The sequence below is a fragment of the Theobroma cacao genome, chromosome 3, assembly GCF_053813885.1.
Source record: "Theobroma cacao isolate CCN51 chromosome 3, ASM5381388v1, whole genome shotgun sequence".
Taxonomy (NCBI): domain Eukaryota; kingdom Viridiplantae; phylum Streptophyta; class Magnoliopsida; order Malvales; family Malvaceae; genus Theobroma; species Theobroma cacao.
This window is the reverse complement of record NC_142641.1, coordinates 659,938-676,347: the sequence shown is the minus strand read 5'-3', so window position 1 is coordinate 676,347 and position 16,410 is coordinate 659,938. Positions and strand designations below refer to the sequence as shown.

Here is a 16,410-nt window from a genome sequence, read left to right as displayed (position 1 = left end):
TAATTTAAGGTTCTCACCCTAACCAAGATAGTAGTGAGGAAAAAGTAATGAATATTTTTATTCTATCTTTTTACCTAAAATGTAGTACCTCCTCATTTCACTCTTTCCATCAACATATTTTTCTTTTCTATACATGATTAATGTTAAAGAATTAGGAAAGCACTGAGGTCAGCTATTCAACCACCAGAAAAGTGCAATTCCAGTTAGCTGAGATTATTGTTTCCTTTTGTTTGGATTCAGGAATCCCCAGGAAAGGTGAAAAAGAACCAAAAAAAAAAAAAAAAAAAGATAACCAACCAAACTGATAGGGATGTGCAAAATTGCATCAGACTGAATATATCGATCAAACTGAACTGAATTGAATCGATTAGATGTTCGGTCTCAATTTCCCTAACACAAATCAGTTATTTTACATAAACCCTAAGCCATGTCAATGCAACATCCTGCTGACAAGAACAGTAAGCAGATTGCACTGATAAAGAGTTGGAAGTGCAGGGTGAAGAATCCAAATGCTATGTAGACAAGGACAGTCAAGTACAATAAAATGGTATATTCCATAAACTCTGAACGTTTACATTGTCATCTTTTGAAGGGTTAAAAAATTGTATGGAAAAACATGCTATAATATGTTCTTCTCTGTACAATAATAAAAATAGAATTTGCATCTGAAGTTGTACAATAAGAAAAACATGCTATAATCCCACAATCATGTGATTTTAATACCACCTCTAGCTGCAACTGCCTCTGAGAGATCATGGAGACTCATGGGTACAGAGTTCGTAACCAGATATGAGCGAGCTAAATGCAAAGGCAATAAAAGCTAGGAAGGCCATTGCAACTGAGGCACTAGCCATCTCAGTGAACTCGTCCTTGCCCCAATTAGATTGCCAATCATCAACCCGGGTGGCTGCAGCAGACGATGCAGAAATCAAAAGATAGGCTAGCATCTGCAAGATAAACCAAAGAAGCAAGCAATTCCTTTCAGCACATTCCTTGGCATTTGCACACATTGATTTAATGCTTTCACTTGAACCTAATTATCTCAAACCACCCACATCTTATACAACTAAATCTATGCGTATAACTTATACCACTAGATAACGTGCAGGTATTTTACTTGAAAATCAGAAACAAAGGCAGGCGGAACGAACTCAATCTATCACAAATGAGGGAAATCTAGTCAATAGAGATGAAGGGAATGGTTGATAGACTGATACGCCAACACCATGGAGCCATATCAGGCCAAGCCTGAAGGCACTGATATAGACAAAACAATGCAAAGGCTATGCCAAAAACAGAGATTCAATCGTCACCAATCTCTCGAAAAGACTGATTGTGGTTCAAATACAAACAGTAAATTATCCTAATTAAAACAACTGTGATAAAGTTATTCACGGAAAAAAGAAATCACAGGATGTCATGTAAAGAAAGTTGAAACCACTAGGGACGAAAGAGTTTACTCTGATATATATAATACCTCCAATTCCAAATGCCAGAGGGGGATAACAACTAACAATCAAAGCTAAGTTGGGTAATTTGCAATTAGAGTTAAAATGCACAAACTTGCCTGTAAAATGCATTAATCAATCATCAATTAGAGTTTACTCTGATATATATAATACCTCCAATTCCAAATGCCAGAGGGGGATAACAACGAACAATCAAAGCTAAGTTGGGTAATTTGCAATTAGAGTTAAAATGCAAAAACTTGCCTGATCCATGGAGAAACTGAGAGGCTGACGGAGGTAATGGTGGAATACATGTGCTTCTGTGATGAGATAGTAAGCTAAATCAAAAGCTTGAAACCCCGCATATACAAATCCAATCACAGTTACTGATAAACAATACCTGCCAAATACCAACATATGATGAAGAAACAGGTTAAGGTAATTCATCAAGTCGACATGAAAACGACAACGTTGTGGCCTTGTGGTTTATGCAATAAATGACGAATTAAATGATGAAAAAGGGAAACCTGTATTCTTTATAGCGATCGAAAGAGTCACCGCTCCAGCCTTGGGTTTTATCAGCAGCCATGACAGAGAAAGAAATCAAGCACAGAACGACTTCGCTTAATCGAAACGCGAAAGCAGCCATCTCCACCGTCTGCCTCACCTTCGATCTCCTCAGCACCTGCGCTACAGCCCTCGCTCCTCCTCCACCACCCGCCTTCGTCCTCGTCGACACCCCCGGTGCCTCCTCCTTTATCGCGCGGTTCACTGTAAAATGCGACGACTGCTGCGGCGGAGTCGTCGGACGCGGCGGCGGCGAAGGAAAAGGAGAATAATTGGCGTTTAACTGGGTGGACTTATCGACGACGACGACGAGTGCCTTGGCGTTGTCGACTGGGGGTTTTCCGGGGGAGGCAGCCGGGGAAGCATAGGGAGGAGAGGGGTTGTCTGGCTCGGGAGGGTCGGGGTCGCCCTGGTCGGATCGGAGAGGGGAGTGAAATCGGAGAGGTGAGTGGGGTGAGTCGAGGTGATTGAGTGACTCGGAGTTCGAAGAAGAGGATCGTTTCATGATGTCGTTGAGATTTTGATTTCTTTTCATCGGGGCTTCGGTTCCCATTGCTTTCTCGGAATTTAATGACTGAATAAAAACGAAAAAAAATTAAAATTAAAATTAAAATTAAAAAGTTCAGTATTTGGGAAGCGAGAAAATAAAGTGAGATAAAAAGAGAAAGTTGAAGGAGAAGGGACTTTAATTAACTGGTCCACTTCGAGCTTTCGCTGTCGTAGAGACAGGAACCACGCGGCATTTGCCTACAAAACAGGTGCATCAATCTATAAGGAAGTCCATGACGTCTCCAATCAAAAACCGCCACGTTTCCTCATTCATTGACTATATGACGTGGCCACATTCTATTTGTTGACTATGTGGTGGACACTTAGATTTGGACTCTTGTATGGAAACCGCATGGAAGACTCTGCAAGATTCTACGTGACACAAATGCAAAAATTTCCAATATATTATCCTCCAAAAAAAAAAAGGGTAAAATCCTCTATGCCCCCTAATCTTTTATTTTATTCTAATTAGATCCTTAAACTTTTAAAATAATTATATTTTTATCCTTTTACATGCCACATAATTTACAACGTGTGAATTATATTATATCAGTTTTATGAAACAATTCAAAGAAAAGATCCAAATAAAATTATTTTAAAAATTAGAGATTCAAATGAAATAATTCAGAGATAAAAAAAATTTTAAGATTATAAGTGAAATTTATTTCCCAAAAATTTGTTATTAATAAATATAAAAAAATAATTATTATTATTTAAAAATTTAAGGAGATAAAGGCAAATTTTAGTGATCACATGGTTTAAGACTAAACTTATGAGCTCAATAAATACAAGCACTAGTACTACATAAGATTGGCAAGCTGGAATAAATGAGAATTTGTCATGCATTAAGGTTAAAGGAATTAAATGTTTTAATCATATTTATAGCTATATAATTGATGAGGCGAATGGTTCCAAGAAAGAGAGGAAGGTGGGGCAAGAGGTGAAGAAAACACAAATGGAATTCAATTGCTTAGCTTGATTGATTTTCTTTATAAAGGTAGCCAAAAGTAAAATTCTTTCTGGTTTCTTTAAGAGTGGGCTATGCTTTGTCATATAAAGGCAAACCCCCCATTCATCCCACCTTTTTTTCTCATTCATTCATATCATCTTCCAAACATATTCCTCCACTACAAAGTATCACCCACACACGTGCTTCGCATATCGTTTCAGTAAAAACTTAACTGTCATCAAATTTAATATCAATTGACATTTTATGTCCATGTGATATAATCATTATTAGACTTAACATCCATTAACATTTTATACTCACATAACATATGATTTAATACGTGAACGTAATTCACGTCATATGTCATGTTGATAAAAAATGTAAGTTAGTATCAAGTGTCACATGTCACGTTGATAAAAAATGTAGACTACTATTAAGTTTGACGACGGAAAAAACAATACATGCAAATGCAAAAGGAAATTAACAGCAGAAAATAGTAGTACCATTGTATTTTCCATCACGTCATTTTGCCCAATTAACTGCATAACCTTTAGGAATATGGACTGCTAATTGCTCAGACACATGTCTTGCACAAGTAGCCCGCTAGGTTTCAAAAAGAATATACCAAAAAAAAAATGAAAAAGAAACAAGTAAAGCATCCTTCCCTCTTTCATATAATCCAATGCTTTTCACTGCTTAAACAACAAAAAGAAATCTCCATCAATGTCTGCTTTTCACTGCTTACACAACAAAAAGAGAACCCCATCAGTTTCTGCTTTTTCTTTACCTTTATGGAACCACAAGAGAGTATTTTGGTGTCCACTATGGGATGAGGAGTGACACATTGACACCCATATCCATCATGTATCATCAATGATTTGTTACTATCATTGATGCAATTCTCAGTGCCATGCAATCTGGCTACCAGTTCAACCAATGTCATTTGATAAGGAAAATAAAGATACAAATCATTAAAGATAAGCAAACTATCAAATTGTGCATAAAAGTCATAATCATCAATTGTCATCCTGATGGGATAATCATGCCAGTGTTCACAGCATATTAGTGTTAGAAGGCAGGGTGCATAGGGGACTATGCTACGAAACATTCTGAAAGAGTTGTATGACCTCATGGAGGAAGATAATCAAAACATTTCCTTATTAGTTGTCACACTAATTGATCAATCAGCAAAATTTATATACACCAACAAAAGAGTGGGGGATAGAAAGAGGGACTGAAAGCGCAGATGGTGCAAAACGAAAATTTCCACCCCTTTCCCCTCCAAAAGAAAAAAAGGGAATAAGAAGGAAAAAAATACAAGGCTTACATTATATAAGTGGCATTGTCCTCTCAATATGGTACATAAAATAACCCTGCATCAGATTTTTGATCTCTTGTTGTGTCAAAGGTGATCAAATTAATCGATAAAAGATGAGGCTCAATCTGGTAATCTTAAACGGTTGAATAGCACAAGGAAACTTTGCTCAGGGACAATGTAAAGGAAACCGAGATCAGCACCTTTGACATAGGGTCCAATGCCCTACATATGGCCATGCACAGGGATTATTATTATTATTATTTACTTCAACAAAAATATAGTTTGAAAATTAACAAATATAATTTGAGTTGCAAGTTGCATCATATTAGTACAAAGTCCTGAATAATTTTGTTACCTTGCCATTGAGTTGGAGAAGCTCACCATCAACCCAACGTGGATTGCGGAAACTAAATTCTGCTATTCTTCCCTGACCTTTGTAACATGCAACCTGAATTATAGAGTTTTTGTGATCAATTGGAAGTCTCAAAAGTCCAAATTAATGTAACCAGTAAGAGGGTCCAACTGAGGTCCCTTACTATGCAATTTATTTGAATGAGATGTGTGAAGATATTTTAGGCAAAATCTACACCAAAGGCAATATTTGACATATATTATTCGTGTTGGAACACAATATATTAGATAGGTATTGCTTCTCACAATGCAACCAAAGGAAAAAAATTGAAGAATTCAATAACTGAGCACAGGCCTTAGTCTGTATGAGTGTGGAAATTGGGTTACTTAAAGTCCAACAGATAGACAAGTTTAATAAAATAATTTCTACATAAGATGTTCCTTGTAGTGGATATAGGATAACAATTTCTTTCATATCATACAAATGTAAAGTCCCCTTGAATACAATATTAATCTTGCAGGTTTTCTGCATTCATATCATAATGAATTGAGACTTCTCAGTTACTAGGATTTGCTTGTTTTCGTACTGCCAAAATCACAGGCAAAGAGTTGTCCAAGTAACGTGCTTTAGATATTGGTTGAAACATATAAACCATCCAAAAGAGAGAGAATGAAAGTGAGCAATTACCACTCCTAACTCATCTGGATACATCCCACGGTTGGGGAGGCGACTCTCCCTACCAATTTTGGCACGAAAAGTAACCTAAAGATGTAAAAGGTGCATTAGTTACCACAAGTATGTTCCGTTAACTGAATATATAAAATTAATACATGCTCACATGATAAAAATAACCAGGACAACTATCAAAAGATTTATTTAACAACGAATAAAATGAAAACCTGGCCAGCAGGAACATTGAGATCTCCAGTAAGCTTCACAGCTTCAACATATTCAAAGAACTCAACATCTGAAGTCTCATCATCTGCATCATTCCAGCGGCCATATTTACGCCTCAGTTGAACTATCTCAGTTCCATAAGGACCAAATGCACCAACATAGAGGCCTACACTTCAATCAGCTGGTATCAGTCAATGTGCTTGCTATGTGGAGAACAAAAAGAAAGAGACACTATGAGAATACCCACCCTCAAATGGGTCTAAATTGCCATTATCACTGCTAATTCGATTAAAATTTGTATACTCAGATAGCCTGCTTCGTCTCCGTGCCTGACTAACAGCAAGTTTGACAATTTCACGCACGTCTCTAGAAACCTAAAATAAAGTTAGCAGTCAGTCATCTAATCATCAAACTCAGTTATTAAAAGTCAAACTATAACCAAATTTGGAGCTTCCACAACGTCCATTATTTAAGAAAAATATATGAGAATCCAAAATCAGCAAACATTTCTGATTTGGGACACAGTGGTGATAAAGCAGCCGGTCAAACCTTTAGTTACAGTCAATACTATATAACTTAAATAAGTTTTAAGGCCTACAGAAGGAAGTGGTTTTCTGGCTTTTATATGATGAACAAGTTTTGGGAATCAAACATATGGTAGTGCTTCACGTATATTATGCTTATCTCACTAAAAGAACCTTAACATAACACCAATGAGAATAATGTCGGTATAAGATTGACATCCCAATCTTAATTATGGAAACTCATTGGTTTAATGCTAAATCTCACCTTTGAAGAAACTTTATCTGAACTCCATAATGCCTTGGCAACATCTGGAGGCATAAGCTCAGAAACACCTTGAGCTGCTATAGCAGCTATTTTCACCTTGGATGCTTTACTTTCTCCATTGTCATTATCTGAACTCCTCTTGGGAACATGTAGCAGAAAAGAATCTCTCTCCAAGTCCTTAATATCAGCTGGAAGACGAACATACTCATCCTTAGTAGGAGTGTCCTCATTATTATGTACAAGCCCACCAATAAAAAGCTTCATATCCAAATCCTTGCCATCTTCTGCCGGATTGTTACCCTCTCCCAGAGCAACTCCATCAGGTTGAATCTCTTCCAAATCATCAGTGTCATCTTCAGAATTCTCAGTTGATCCTGTTTTCTCATCATCTTCTTGCATCAACTGCTTCACAGAATCATTATCCATTACTTCCTCAGAAACATCAACATTCATGACTTTGACTTTCAGTCCTGGAATTTTATTTTTAAGAAAATTTATCACACTTTTTATCCCTTCCTCAGTTGCTCCCTCAATATTTATTCCCTTCTCATCACTTCTTTCTGCCTTGGCTTCGTTCCCCTGAACATCTATAACAGATGCATTCTCAACTTCAGGAGTGGATGGGTTTTTTGTGGGCTTGGAAGGCGAGCTTGTACTATTCATTGAACTTCCTTTTCCACGCTGCAAATAAACTACCTGCCAACAGATGCCATGTCAGAAGCATCTTCCATAAATTGTATCAGAAGGCTTTAGAGCTCTTGGTAGAAAAACATATCACACTCCTTTAAGAGACGCTGGGAGACGAACATATATTCTGAATGCAGAAACAAGCTTAAAGATGTTTAAAATGAAAATATTATGTGATAATTTTACACAGGAATAACATTACATGTCTAAGAATAGGCCATGTATCCAGAGAGATACTCTGATTAACCAAAAAATTTAATCCAGAATTTCTAGACTCAACAGGATGTCAAACCAGGATAAGAATGTCCGACTGCAGCCAGACCCAGATATACAGAACAAACACCAGAAGCTGTTTCCTGATTGGAAGCAGAGAAAGTAACATGCAACACTGCACTAACTCAAAGCAAGTCAGATGTGGTATTTGTGGAAAAACAGGCATGCGAGCAGAATACCCAAGGAAGCCCCAATTCAGTTGCAGACAGCATTAGATAGGTACTTATGAACAGAATATTCGATCATGACTAAGGAACTGAAATTGTTGAATATGCTCCTGCTTACATGGAATAAAACAAGTTTAAGGGCATATCAGCCTCTGCAGCAGACATTCATTCATTTGTCTAAATCAGTTGCCCAAACGTATTTCATGGACTACAACTCTAAAGGTCCTTGAGTCACTGTTTTGCCAAATGATACCAACTCTTATCAACCAACACAGATGCATATTCAAAGTAAACACACCATATGAGCCATTACAAAGAATCTTTAAGGTACAGTACTACTTCACCTGCATAAGATATGTTTCTTCATCTTCTTTAACCACAAAAATCTCAAATAGTGGTGTTCCAGGTGATGCACTAACTAACTGCCTGCACACAAACAGTAGTTAATAATAATCAATTATTTTACATACAACAAGCATAAATCATAGCCAGAAAGATTTTTCTCACCTTGGACTGTAACTCCTAGCAACAAATCTACCTACTCCGGGTGTTATGCGCACTAGTCTACCAAATGGATCATCAGAGTCCTTTGAGTAACCTACCCACCAGCCCACCTGCCCAATGGAAATAACATAAATTTAAATAAAACCAAATAGGAAAAGAAAGAGAAAGAGAGATCCTCTAAAGGTCTGCTTTCCTCGGCTGCTACCAGTCCTATGTGATTGTGCCAAGTTACACAACATTTTAGCAATCAACAGACCATGCAATTCATTGCATCCATAACCAAGAAATTTCGTCCTTATGGAATCTACTAAGAAGCTAAAAGATACATAGTAACAAACCATGTAACTAGTCAATAGAGATTTATATGACCTGACCTTCAAATTTTCTATCTTTTTCAAGTGTCCTATTCTTTTAGGTAATCATTACCAAAAAGTGGGAGCATTTAACTTTTTGTAATTATGCAAGAGTCCTGGATTAACAAATGCTCATTATTCCCTGCTAGTCATTTATAATATTACCAGCATCCACTTTTACAGATGCAAAATTTGGCAATGTATTTTAAGATTTTCATTTCAGTCATCGCTTGATTTAAATATCAAAAGCGAACACTATTCCAACAGTTATATGATCTTGCAAGTTATCATTATGTGTTCATTCATAAAATACTTTTTCAAAAACCTACACAAGTCCAACCTTTGGGTTCACCAGTCTAAAGTTAATCTAACGTTTAAAGCAGTGCACTAGTAACCAGAAAGGAAGATCCTTTTAAAAAAACAATAGTAATACTTGAACACCAGACCAGCTATGCCAGTAAAGTGTTACTTGGCCATTTTCAATGGATGCTATTCACCAGAAGGAACACTGTCCAAGATAAGAGTTAGTAGCAACCAAGGAAATTACCAGTCCACTTCCTGTATGTCTAGACAACCATGAAGCATCATGGTACCGCTCTTCATCTATTGCACTCTGCAGATAAACAACAGATTAGATCAAAGGCCAAAGCAGAACGCATGCACTCCATGTGGTTTATCCTAGAGGCTCTTACAAGCTCTAACCTTCAATTGAGACATGATTTCAGCTACACTGTCCTTTGAAGCAACCTCTGCAATAGCCAGCTTTAACTTTGCAGCTTCTTGAAAGTCTTCCTTCTCAATTGCATCTTCAAGTTGGAACTACAAGGTAGAGCATTCAATCAGGAAAGAGAAGAAAAGGATTCAATAGAGATAGATATGTATAGATAGATGTATATATGCAAGCTATCAATTTCTCATTCTGTGATGTTTAGAAGTACTTAATGGCACAATATATACATAAGGGCACAAATTAAACAAGAAACAACCAAATCGAGACTAGAGAGAGAAACATGAAATGGGTGGTTAAAAATGGAAACTTTAATTGACTAACAAGTACGGATTTTCAACAAATTGAAAACCCAGATAGAAAACACGTAGAAGCAAAGGGAAAGAATTCAAAAGGAGTTACCTTGAGAACAGAAGCATAACTCTCAGCCTGTTCAATCTCAGAGAAATGGCGGCTCCATCGATTCCAATCCCATTCAGAAGAAGAACTGCTGCTATTACTGTTGCTGGGATTGTTGCAACAGCACCGCAAAGAAGAGGCTTTGGTGTGGTGCCTGAAAAAAGGCCTGTTTTGAGCAGAAGCAAAACTCCAATTCCAACCCAAAACAAAGCAGGAATTGGATGATTTCTTGGCTGAGAAATCTATATAACAAAAGGGTTTCAGCTGAGGCATAGAGATTGATTGCCCGACACCACATACATGGTTGGTCACTATCATCTTTCTCTTCTCAAATGGAAAGGGTGTCTCTCCCTCTCTGTGAATTTGTTTTTTTAGTTTTGGTTTGGTGGGTTTCAAGTTTCAACTGTGTTGTTATGTATTGATGGATAGAATCGGCAGATAACAGAACTTTGGAGGGAGGGGAGGTCTCATTCGGATATATCCGGACCCATTCGATATGTAAGGATCCATGTGAATTTCATGGCTTTACATGCATTTGGATTTTATCCTTTTCTTTTTGGGCTGTTGCTAGGTACTCCTTGTCTCATTGGTTTTTAAAATGCATTTTAAGGTCAATATATTGCCATCTTACCCAAGGCCTAAACAATTCACTTTACTAATGCAAAATGAGGTGGGATTAGGAAAGCCAAAAATGGTCTCTTTCAAGGCAGTTTTACCAACATCTAGTTTAGGCTTTAGCTACCTCAAGCTAATTCCATGGTGGGGCAAGGCTTCCATCCCCATCATCCCTGTTGAAAACATTCTACAACCACAAAATCACCAAGTGCCACTTTCCAACACCATAGATTCACATGTCAACAATCTTAACTCTTTAATTGGACAAGTGTAATAGATTTGGTTTTGTTAGATAAACCCCTGGAGGAGGAGAAAGCAGTCAGGCATCTCATTTGTTATTTCAAAAGTAAAAACAACAAACATCCTTGCTAAGGTGGGGCAGGCCTTCCCTGTAAGCATGGACATTTTTTTCATTATAAGATGGGACATGGCATTTGGTTCCAATATCATCATAATCAACAACTTTTGCATCAGAGAATTTGATATACTCATAGGTCAACGTATGAAATCGTTCGTTACAGTAAGCAACCAGTGCAAGTGTTTAGCAATGGCCATGGACAAACATCATCACCTAGCCTCTTCCGGCTAGAGGTTAGAAAAATTTAGCAAAAATCGTCAGGGAGAATCCAAGAAAAAAGCTCAGTGTTGTGGTGGTGTGGAGTGACCACCAAGCCCTCCTGGTACAGTTTCCGTGCCTGTAGAATCCTGAGCTGCCACATTCAAACCTCCATTCTCAGCAGTTTCTATAGCAACATCTGCATCATTGGGTGCCCCGGCATTTTCTGTTCGGACTGGACGGAGCAAACCTTGCAATCTCAGTAAATAGCTCTGGCTGGGAGGCTGAGTTCTCACATATTGGGTTGTCGTTACTACACTAGCAGATGAACGTTCAGAGTCAGCACTTCGGAGGTTGGATAAGGCACTGAGGTCAAGATTTGGGAACACAGAGCATCGGCATCGAGGGCACTTCACGTTCAGTCTAAGCCACTCGTCAATGCATTCTACATGAAAATTGTGTGCACAAGGCAAACCACGAACCTGCGCCGCTCCATGTTACAAACTCAGGCTCATATGCCACAACAAAATGTACAATTTTTATTTTGGACAACAACAACATGTACAATTTAATATGTTTTCAGACCATCAAAAGAAATATTTGCAAGCACCTTCAGATGTAAATCATGGAAAGCTTCTTATCATAGTATTAGATGCATTAGTTTTTTTTTTTCTATACAACCTGTGTCAATTGCTCATATGCCACAACAAAAATGTACAATTTAATATGTTTTCAGACTATTAAAAGAAATATTTGCATGCACAATTTCAGATGTGATATCATGGAAAGCTTCCCATCATAGTATTATATGTATTAGTTTTTTGTTTTCTATATGATCTGTGTCAATCGCATTGCTTTTAAAAATGTTATAAGCCAGGCCAGGATTTGCAAGCTGGGGGGTATTGAGTACAGATTTCTGATCCAATGAACATAATGGATTTAACATCAATATAAATTGCCTGTACAGAGCCAAAATGTACAAAGTACAAATCCAACTCACTTCTAATTGATGGATAATACCCATTTAGGCTCTGTTTGCTGATGATTTTGCTATTTGCCTTTTGTTTTCTATTTATTTTTTATTTTTTTGCTTTTTCCTTTCTATTCATTTTTTGCTAAAAAGGCAATAAGAAAAAAGTAAAAAGCAAAAACATCAACCAAACAGAGACTTAGTTAAACAGAGAAAGCTTTCCTTTACCAAAAGCAGAAATCTAAAGTATGAAAATTAATATAATATAAATGGAAGGCCTTAAATGAAGAACACGAGTTGACCTATAAGGTTTTACCTCATTCCCGACATGGAACTCTTCTAAGCAGATTGGACATTCACTGCAATCAGTTGGAACAGCCTTCAACCTGAATTTTGGAAGTTCTTGAATGAGTGCCTCCACTGCTTCTCTCTAAGCAAAGACCACATAAAAACGAGAAAAAAAATCAGGAAGTAGAGGCTGTAAAGCATAATATACCGTGAAAGTCACATCAAGACAGGCTGGATGAAAAGGATAGTGTCTTACCACAGAAAATTTATAATAAGTACTGGAATATAGCAAAATGACACACAACAAGCAAGACAATCATAAAACTTATTCAAAGATCAGTCACTGGAAACCTTTTGCTTTGACATTTAAAATGTGAGTGTTCTTTTAGAGGGGTAGGGGTGTGTGGAAGGGAGTTGTAGTTTCCTACATTTGACTAATTATCAGTGTTGTTGCCCATTTCCTTAAATATAGATTAAGCCCTGAAGTTCATTTAAACTGCTTCTACATTGTAAGTTTGGATGGTCAATAATGTGAAAACCTATGAGAGGGACTTCAGCCTCACCTTTCCTAGGTAATTATAATATAATTCGAACAACAAAAATTGTAAAATAAAGGAAACCATCAATGTGGTTCATCATAACTAAGCACCAACCTGAGCTGGAGTCAAATAAAGTCCAGGATGGTATGATGCTGTATCTTGGCCCATGCCTCTCATCTCTTGACCTGCAGCTTCAAATGCCCAATCTGGTACTCGAACCATGTCCACCAAAACCTGGAATTAATTAAGTGTTAAGCTCAGGAGCCATCCTACTGAAGTGGTAGCTAATATGGAAATAATATTTCCCTGAACGCTAATAACAGACAATAGCTTGCTCATGTTTTACATAGTCAAGAAATTGAATTACAATTAGAAACTAAACAAAACAAAGGGGAGAAGAAGACAAACACAAAGGAACAATACAAACAAAAGACAAAACCTGCATCTCTTAAGCTTTAAGAGATATGTTATGAGTGAAACCCTTTTAGGTCCTCATATTCAATGGGGAGGTGGTCAGCACAAAAGATGTCTTACATCACTACAATATCAAAGAAGCTATAAAGGATGTCAGGCACTGAGGAAAGTGAAGTGACTCAGCATTAAGTTGCATTACCTTCTATAATAGTCAATATTCTTGTGTGCTCACATATTAGACATTAGATTTCTACTCAAAGATAGATATAATATTATTCTTTGGAACAACAAAACAAAAATTCCAGTCAAGCTTCCTAAAACAATCTCCATGAAGATTGGAAAGAAAACAAAATGAAAATTAATCTTTAGCACAAAACCTCAGCGATCATTTACATCATAACAACCCCACCACCACCACCACCACACGCTCACACACAAGAACCACTCTATATACTCAAATCTAAACAAGTTAATCTCCCTTTTGTTTCTCTAAGCTCATTAACCTTTCCTTGATACATTTCTCCCATAGAGAAGTATATTTTATCATTTCAATATAAACAACACACTTTGCACATGTTATATTTCCATGAGACTTTCAAATAAGTATTATGTCATAAATAGCAGAATTTCAAAGAAATAACCAAGACAAAGTTTGCTGGATACACAACTCTAGATATATTTAGCAAGAGATTCCAGAACTCACCCCATATTCCGAAATAGGAATCCCCTGCTGAGCACGCAATAGATGTGCTTGTCTCCGTGTCATCCACTGCAGAAGATGAATTTCATGAAAAGTGATAAGAACATAGCAGTCAAAAGCAAATAGCAACATTTTAGATGCTCTAGGTATGCATCAAGGACACATAACATAAAGTAAAGAAGCAGAAATAAAAGAAAGCCCTTCGTTGTGAGTCCGTGACAGACATCAAGGTCATTGAGGAATTGAATGACACTCCACTAGTAGTATAGCTAGCATGACTAACCTTTCCCATAGACATACAAGCAATGCAGAGCAGTCCACAGTAACTGAAAAGCAGCCAAATCAGGAAACCATATTTCTGACCTTCTTCTGGCAACTGCATGTATTAAGAACATTACCTCCAGCAGTAAGATAGCTTGCACAAGACAATGATCCTGACAACTGTGAAAGCATAAAACACTTACACAGTTCCTTGCACTGGTGAACCATAGAGTGCCAATTATAGTCCAAGCCCAAAGAAATGGATAAAGTAGCAGAGATAGAATTGAAAGAACCACTATTCTTCCACAAAAACGAGCATACCTCTGCTGCCATCCTAAATCCCTAGAAAGAAATGAAGTCCAAGAAAAGAGAACTGCCAGTCAAGTTAAAATCAGCTACTAAAAAAATACTTTTGAAACACAAAGCTTCTAAGTAGGAAAAAGCTCAAGCAACTATTATAGAAGAAAGAATTGCAAGTAATCGCAACTGACAATCAAACAGTACCATGGGAAGAAATAGACTTTTAAATGTATATTTTCCTGGCTAATTGACATTCTAGTACATAAGTTGAGTGGCATGACAGCACAACCATACAATTAAAAAGCAATAATTTCCGCTTCAAGAAGATTAAGTCTTAGGCCCACGATCAAATTCTGTCACTTAAACTTCTCAAATAGTAAAAGATAAAAGTTCTTACAAACCCATTCCAGCAGCAAGTCCATTATCTACAAACATCAACAGACGAAAAACGAACACAGTTGTGTAATCGACCTGAAAGAATAGTCATTAAGTTACCAGTTTAGAACAAAGTTTCCCTATATCAAGAAAATCTAAAAGGAATCAACTTTTCAATCCGCAGAAGCTTCTCAAAACCTTAAAAAAAACTCACCACAATCCATTTATGCAACGGGTATGTACAAAGATGATAACGCTTCCAGTTGATTGCAACAATGATTCTAGTGGATAACAATTGTCAAAGAACAAACATTTTTCAAATAACCCTCAGTCCTCAGTTCGAAAGTTCATACTCTCAAAAGAAAAGGAAAGAAAAAACCCCCAAGATTCAGTTTCTTTCTCTTTCCTTCATTTTCCTAGCAACCAAACAGTACTAAGACAAAGATCAAGCTAACAAATGATAATCTTTTTTTACATAAATGTGCAAAACTAGCAAGAAAATCAAAAACCCAAATTCCAAATCATGAAAAATTAAAAGAAAAACGAAATCCCAAATTGAAAACAAAAAAAAAAAGGATACACACTTGTCGCCAGCATAGATAAGAAGAACCCATCATACCTGCAACAAAAGAAAGCCAAAAAAAGCATTAATAAAAACCCCCTCTTTTGTACTTCATAGATAAATGAAATACAACTTAAAGAAATGAAGAACAAACCACTTGAAATCGACGCCTCTAATAGCCATAGAAGAAGAAGAACAAGGGGGAGGGAGTGGCGGAATTTAGAGAAAGTTAACAACCGCAACAGCAGCAAAACTCCATAGATCGAATCTTCATTTAGAAGACACAAAAAAAGAAACATAAATGGATGGAAATCGAACAAGAATAATATTCCCGTACGACGATTATCTTGCTTTGGTTGTTACTTAATTAAATGTACCAAAACTACTCTCAGATTAAAGAGAAACTAAAACTATTTTGGTGAACGGGGTAGCCTTCAGAGGAGTTGGAAGTAAACGGAACGGAGACCGTAATTGATCCGAGGTGGGAAAAAAATTAAATTAATTTCCTTTTAATTTAATTAATTAACTATAGTAATAATTATTTTTGGACGGTGGAGAGTGGATGACACGTGTGATGTTTCGGTGACGTGGTTGGTTCTGGTTCGCTTAAATTAGGTAGGAATTTTTTGTGTTGATCGGATAGGGTCTTCCCTCCAATCAACTTCCCTTTCTTTTCTTTTCTAATATTTTAATTATATTATACAATTTTTTTTAAATAAATTGTGTTCCAATGTGTTAGAACTATTTAAAAATTATTTTTGAGTAAAAAAAATTTACACTCGAACTTGATTCAATCCATTTTATTATTATTAATTAATAGTATATATTTAATTTTATTCATTTAAATTTTA

General features: G+C 36.7%; 3 protein-coding genes across 6 annotated transcripts; all 3 read right to left on the bottom strand.

The window, feature by feature from the left end:
• Positions 1-535: 535 nt before the first annotated feature.
• On the bottom strand, positions 536-2,674 carry LOC18603892 (CASP-like protein 4A2). Its single transcript, XM_018118581.2, has 3 exons — positions 1,976-2,674; positions 1,713-1,848; positions 536-947 (listed from the first exon to the last, which is right to left on the bottom strand). The coding sequence occupies exons 1-3, from the start codon at positions 2,566-2,568 to the stop codon at positions 753-755; spliced, it is 924 nt and encodes a 307-aa protein (XP_017974070.2). The 5' UTR covers positions 2,569-2,674; the 3' UTR covers positions 536-752.
• Positions 2,675-3,993: 1,319 nt separating this feature from the next.
• EX2 (UvrB/UvrC domain protein (DUF3506)) lies at positions 3,994-10,524 on the bottom strand. 4 transcript variants are annotated; one of them, XR_016025375.1, is made up of 13 exons: positions 9,983-10,524; positions 9,556-9,672; positions 9,401-9,466; positions 8,504-8,610; positions 8,341-8,422; positions 6,870-7,565; positions 6,328-6,454; positions 6,083-6,246; positions 5,871-5,945; positions 5,187-5,279; positions 4,841-5,053; positions 4,301-4,434; positions 3,994-4,205 (listed from the first exon to the last, which is right to left on the bottom strand). XR_016025375.1 is itself a non-coding variant. In XM_018118229.2 (11 exons), exons 1-11 carry the CDS (start codon positions 10,295-10,297, stop codon positions 4,952-4,954), a joined length of 1,944 nt encoding a protein of 647 aa, XP_017973718.2. In that variant the 5' UTR covers positions 10,298-10,524; the 3' UTR covers positions 4,655-4,951. The 4 variants fall into 4 exon arrangements, 1 of the variants encoding a protein (XP_017973718.2); XR_016025374.1 differs by having other exon boundaries at positions 4,301-4,430; XR_016025376.1 differs by lacking the exon at positions 4,301-4,434 and having other exon boundaries at positions 3,994-4,250.
• Positions 10,525-11,027: 503 nt separating this feature from the next.
• Positions 11,028-16,043, bottom strand: SIS3 (SUGAR-INSENSITIVE 3). The gene is made up of 10 exons (XM_018118359.2): positions 15,714-16,043; positions 15,578-15,616; positions 15,212-15,278; positions 15,020-15,093; positions 14,526-14,664; positions 14,345-14,437; positions 14,065-14,130; positions 13,062-13,181; positions 12,437-12,550; positions 11,028-11,632 (listed from the first exon to the last, which is right to left on the bottom strand). Exons 1-10 carry the CDS (start codon positions 15,740-15,742, stop codon positions 11,234-11,236), a joined length of 1,140 nt encoding a protein of 379 aa, XP_017973848.1. The 5' UTR covers positions 15,743-16,043; the 3' UTR covers positions 11,028-11,233.
• Positions 16,044-16,410: the final 367 nt, after the last annotated feature.

What these genes read in the sequence shown, in the direction of transcription:
- EX2 (XM_018118229.2), bottom strand. Translation starts at nt 10,297, where the DNA reads ATGATAGTGACCAACCATGTATGTGGTGTCGGGCAATCAATCTCTATG. An exon ending in GCTAGGAGTTACAGTCCAAG is followed by an intron (nt 8,423 to 8,503) that starts GTGAGAAAAATC and finishes GTTTGTGTGCAG; the next exon opens with GCAGTTAGTTAGTGCATCAC. An exon ending in TCAATGTTCCTGCTGGCCAG is followed by an intron (nt 5,946 to 6,082) that starts GTTTTCATTTTA and finishes TTACATCTTTAG; the next exon opens with GTTACTTTTCGTGCCAAAAT.
- LOC18603892 (XM_018118581.2), bottom strand. Translation starts at nt 2,568, where the DNA reads ATGGGAACCGAAGCCCCGATGAAAAGAAATCAAAATCTCAACGACATC. An exon ending in GATCGCTATAAAGAATACAG is followed by an intron (nt 1,849 to 1,975) that starts GTTTCCCTTTTT and finishes GGTATTTGGCAG; the next exon opens with GTATTGTTTATCAGTAACTG. An exon ending in TCAGTTTCTCCATGGATCAG is followed by an intron (nt 948 to 1,712) that starts GCAAGTTTTTGC and finishes TTTATCTTGCAG; the next exon opens with ATGCTAGCCTATCTTTTGAT.
- SIS3 (XM_018118359.2), bottom strand. Translation starts at nt 15,742, where the DNA reads ATGGCTATTAGAGGCGTCGATTTCAAGTG. An exon ending in TCACCAGTGCAAGGAACTGT is followed by an intron (nt 14,438 to 14,525) that starts GTAAGTGTTTTA and finishes TAATACATGCAG; the next exon opens with TTGCCAGAAGAAGGTCAGAA. An exon ending in TTCCTATTTCGGAATATGGG is followed by an intron (nt 13,182 to 14,064) that starts GTGAGTTCTGGA and finishes AATTAATTCCAG; the next exon opens with GTTTTGGTGGACATGGTTCG.